The 5,320-nt window shown below is 37.9% G+C and overlaps 2 protein-coding genes across 2 annotated transcripts; one reads left to right on the top strand and one right to left on the bottom strand.

Moving 5' to 3' along the window:
- Window positions 1,163-2,280, bottom strand: LOC110269180. The gene is made up of 3 exons (XM_021116861.1): window positions 1,733-2,280; window positions 1,309-1,655; window positions 1,163-1,258 (listed from the first exon to the last, which is right to left on the bottom strand). Exons 1-3 carry the CDS (start codon window positions 1,791-1,793, stop codon window positions 1,163-1,165), a joined length of 504 nt encoding a protein of 167 aa, XP_020972520.1. The 5' UTR covers window positions 1,794-2,280.
- LOC107626979 (F-box protein At4g22390-like) lies at window positions 3,862-4,431 on the top strand. Its single transcript, XM_016329862.1, has one exon. It carries the CDS (start codon window positions 3,862-3,864, stop codon window positions 4,429-4,431), a length of 570 nt encoding a protein of 189 aa, XP_016185348.1.

Raw genomic sequence — 5,320 nt, 5'->3', positions numbered from 1 at the left:
GTAAATTATTAATAATTATTTATATTTTATTTTCTATAATTATTTTTTATTATTTTTTGATTTCACATTATTTATTTTTATTTTATTTTGTGGAGTTCATTTTTATTTTATTTTTTTGAATATTATGTAATAATTTTTTGTTTTTTGTTTTCAGTTGTCCTGTACCAGGCTAACAGGAATATTTTGCCCTATAAACTTGATTCGCCAGAAATGTGGCACCCACCGGTTGATTAGGTTTTACGAACAATGTAATTCTACTATGTCTCGAGAGTGGGACAGATCAGATGGAGGCCGAAGACTTATTCCTTGGTAGTGTCAACCGTTGAGGTTACAGTAACACTAAATAACGTGTTACACATATTTAGCCCACCGATTGATGGAGAGGTTGTGACCAGTTGGACCGATAGCAATCAGGACTTTTTAGTCAACCAGAGCAGAGCGATTTTTGGCAATGAACCCGTTGTGAGTAGTTCATCTAAAAGTTACATAAAGCTGGCCTGGGTTTGCCATATTAGAGACATACAGCCTCTAGACATCTGGGAGTCCATTCAGTGATACGTTAGGTATCACATCTTCTGTTTGCTGGGAACTACTCTCTTCGCGGATAAGTCGACGACGTATGCCGACGCGAAGTACCTACCATTGCTCCAAAATTTTGAGCAGATCGGCACTTACAGTTAGGGGTCAGCAACTTTCGCACATCTTTACAGGGCACTGTGTCGTGCATCACGGTACGATTGCAAAGGAGATGGACAGCCTGCTTGATTTGTTGTTTGTTTGGGCGTGGGAGCGAATGCCCTTTTTTGTGCCCATTCCAAGATAGCGGCTTGCACCCGCTGATATATCGATTGTATGCAAATAACACCGTAACAGTACATAATTTATTGGAGTTTGACTCATATTTTATTTATATTTTACTGGCAAGACATAATTTAAACTCTGTTATAACGTTGTGTATTGCAGGTGGAGTCATCATCCACGAACCAGGGCGTGGATGTTGAGGAGCGCGGTGTCTATTAGGCATGACATAGACTACATGGAAGAGTTTAGCATCAGTATTAATTTATAAGAATAATGTACGGTATTAATAATTTAACTTAGCCCATGCAATATTTTGCAGTTTGTCTGGCGGCCATACCTCAGCATCATCAACCCGGCCGAACTACATCACCATTGCGAAGAACCACAATGGCAAAGCTCTGTAAGATTCTTCCCATCCACCGAAAACTTTCACTTTGCCAACCAAGCCTTTGGGTAACTAATAGTGTAGTTGAATCTTACTTGGACTTTCGCAATTTTAGATTTTACCTTTATGGATGTGTTGGATTCAACCAATGGCTTCATAGCCTCAACATTTGTGTCCGAGTCCAACTTGGAGTGATCCTGTGAAATCGTTCCTATGGAACACGTGTGCCTCCCGTTGTATCTCCGAATCTCGTAACAAGCTTTCTTCTGTATCAAACTGGCTCGGATAAGCCAATCGCACCCACCTCCATAAGTCTTGTATTTTGCATAGAACGTCTGTGGCTCGAATTCATAAACAACGTAATCGACTCCTCTGGAGATAGTGTAACCCCGAATTGTCGCAATGACTGATTTTCTAGAACTGTATTCCATTCCGATCCTGAACTCCCCGTCCTCAGGATCAGCAACACCTATAAAAAGAAGAAATTGTCGCTCATTGATCTGTCAAAACAAAACTAAGGAAACATACTACTCATTGCTGACGTACCTATGTTTGCATATTCGGGAAACTCCGGTGCATGCATGGCGTCAAGAGCTAAGCTACGCATAAAAGGTGGAACGTCAACGGTTGACTCATTGCGGGTGAAACCACTAAAGTTTTTGCGACTGCCTCACCTCCCCCATCGCCGTCCTCGTCCTCGTCACCGGCTTTATACGTAGCTTCAAACTCCTCGTCGCTATCATTGTTCATTCCTTCGTACGCTTCAGTTCTGTCATCTTGCACATCTAGGTCATGTTGAACTTCATCTGCAATTATATATTCAAACTCAACATACAACTCAATCCTTGGATGTTGCACCTGAGTTTGCTGGTGAATATGTGACATCCGCTGAATACTTGTTTCGTCAACGATCGGCATAACCTCAAACTATATGAGGCCGCCAAATTTGACAACTGGACTCCGGTAGAGAATGTTGCTCACCCTCTTTAAAATATCACTCTCTATGCTCTGACAGATCCCATACTGTAGTTCCGTGAACATTATGATGCACAGAACCACAAATGAAAATGTACTCTCACAAGCAAAGCTCACGCCCTCATATGTATTTCATATAACCTCACCGTTGTGGTAAACCACTATATTTGCATTGTCCTCCATCACACAAACAGTAGAGGAAAACACCTCTCTCTCAATGCAATAAAATTGTAACGAGCTTTGGTTTTTATAGGCAGAGGACTCACCTCGCAGGTTCCGTGTTGCAAAGCCATCTAATCAGCGTTTGCCACGTGTCTAACACGCATGATGCGTGTTGCTTACACGTCTGACACGTGTCCAACACGCAGGGTGCGTGTTGGCTAGATACTCGCCACGTGGACAGCATGCAGGGTGTGTGTTGCTGGTGATTGGGCCATGTGTCCACCATGTAGCATGCGTGCTGAGTCAGCATATGACCTGCATGTTGCATCTGTTGTATCTGCAACATCCGCCCACCTGTATATACATAAAAAAACTCCATTTCCAGCAAAAACTCACCTCTTTTCTCCATATTAAAATTTTTTAGCCGAATAGTAAAAAATAGGATAATTTACCTTCATAAATTAAACCAACCCCAATATTTCCTAAAGCCGGACAGTGGAGTTCTTGTCAATGGGGGATCCGTTGGTAGAGTTAAAGATTTAGATCTGATCTCTAATGTAGAAGGTCTTACATAATTAGGAGGTGTATTTTCCTGTCCAATTTCATGCGATGCACATTGTACACCATACATAGATAGTTGCTTCCCTATGAATAATTGATGACAAAATACATAGAAAATTTTCATCATTAAACTGATATAAATTAAATTTAGATAAATATGAGTCAATTACAGTGAAAAAAATGTTACCTTTATTTTCACTTGATTGTAAACTGAGAATATTAGATGAGGTACCAACACACTGTTCTTTAACTTGCAGTAATATGTTGCACATTTTTATATACGTCAAAATTATGTTCTTTAAATTATTGTTGGTCTTCAACACTATTAAGTCAAAAAAAATAAATGAAACACAAACTATGAAATAAATTTTCTATTTAATTTTAAAAAAATGAAATAAATACATTTTTTTTCGAATAGCCAATTCAAAACTGACCCTTCCCTTCCCTTCCGTTCCCTACTTTTATGTTTTCAAAGCAATTTCAAGTCCTGGGGTTGAGTGAATTGCTATATATGAATTGCGAAAAGCTGAGCAATCCAAGCATGGAGAAGAGTATGAATCAGCAAAAGCAGAAGAAGAGCATCAACGAAATTCTCCCCGTGGAGCTGATTCAGAGAATTCTACTGAGGTTGCCGGCCAAACATCTTGGTCGCATGAGGTGCGTTTCCAAACTTTGAAGCTCTCTCATTTCCGATCCAAACTTTGCGGAATCGCATCTTCACCTCTCTCTGGCACCCACTCATGCATGCCTCTATAGAAAAGACTCCACGAAAGCTTACGTTGTTCACCTAGAAGAAGTATTTAATTGCGACAATTACCAAGTAAATGAGGTATCTTTTCCTTTCAAGAAGCAGCCACATTCTGAGTTTCATGTGATGGGATCCTGCAGAGGCTTTGTTCTCTTAAGCCGACGGCCATGTTTTTTTGTAGTATGGAACCCACTCACCGGATTCAGAAAAAAGAATATCTTACTCTTGTATGGGTCATCGTAGTAAGCGCAGGAAGTTTAAGTTTCCCCGTGATGCGAGTCTCTATGGATTTGGTTATGATGCTTCACGGGAAGATTACTTAGTTGTTGTAGTTTGGAAGGATAGGAACTGCCAACTCTTAAAATGCTTTTCCTTGAGAACCAATTCATGGATTAATCTTGATGCTGCACTTCCCAACCCATTGGGTCTTATAGAGTGGCGGCGAGCACGTGGGTTGTTCTTGAATGGCTCTATTCATTGGTTGTTGTCCTCAATCCTTGTATTTGATTTGAAGAAAAGAAGTTTCTCAAAGATATCTTTGCCTGAGCAACTCATAATGCATGATCCTGCCACAATTGTCACACTAGAAGGGTGCCTAGCCTTGTATTCTCGGGACTATGTTAAAGGTAAAACACACATATGGGTAATGAAAGAATACAAAGTGAACTCATCTTGGACTTTGTATGTCATTCCTTGTTTACAGTTTGAACCTCTATGCTTATCCAATGGTAGTGACATTATCGTACTAGATCCTATTTCGGTATCTAGATCATTCAAGTTTGCCAAATATAATGTTTGAATCTTTATGCTTATCCAATGGTAGTGACATTATCGCACTAGATCCTATTTCGGTATCTAGATCATTCAAGTTTGCCAAATATAATATTAGGGAAGAGCTGCTCCAACATTTTACATGTCGTCCTCATGTTAGACAAGATATATACTTCTATGGAAGTTGCACTGTTTATAAAGAGAGTCTCTTACTACTCTCTAATGATAGTAAGCATAAGGATAAGAAGAACAATAATATTACTTAACCACATTATTCCTGCTAGTTTCTACTTTTTATTATTATTTTGTGATTAATGTAAAGTACTGAGCAAGATGCATTATGTATTATGCATTTTGTTGCATTTAGATGTGTCTTTTGACTATCCATAATGAATTTGATTTATCTAATATAAATATATAATGCTTGGGGGATTATTAATCGCTATCTTGCTTTCTAAAGGTATTTTTTATTAACAAAGGTAAAAAAAATTCTTTTGCTTCTACGTTCTTTTACTTAATTTTGCATTGGAATTTGAAGTTGCTTTGAAAACAGGAGACTAAGAGAAGGGAAGAGTCAGATTTGGATTGGCAATTCCAAAAGAAGACTAAAATATTTTATTTTATATTTAAATATTTAAAAAAAATAAATATTTTTGTAATCACTTCCTGAATGAACGACAATATTTTTATTTTCGCTTTTCTTAAATTATCTTTTGTTTTACTACATTTTGTGTTGCCCTAAGAAACTATATTACACTTTTCATAATAATAAATTTTTGTGGTTTGGCATACAAGCTGGTTAAGCATTTTGATACCAAATCATTGTGAGATGAGCTTATACTATATAGCTACTTTCTATTGTGTTATATCAATTATTTTAAATAAGTGGCATTATAATTTTTTTTTTATAAAAACAG

Source organism: Arachis ipaensis, chromosome B02 (genome assembly GCF_000816755.2).
Source record: "Arachis ipaensis cultivar K30076 chromosome B02, Araip1.1, whole genome shotgun sequence".
Taxonomy (NCBI): domain Eukaryota; kingdom Viridiplantae; phylum Streptophyta; class Magnoliopsida; order Fabales; family Fabaceae; genus Arachis; species Arachis ipaensis.
This window is presented reverse-complemented; position numbering and strand designations above follow the sequence as displayed.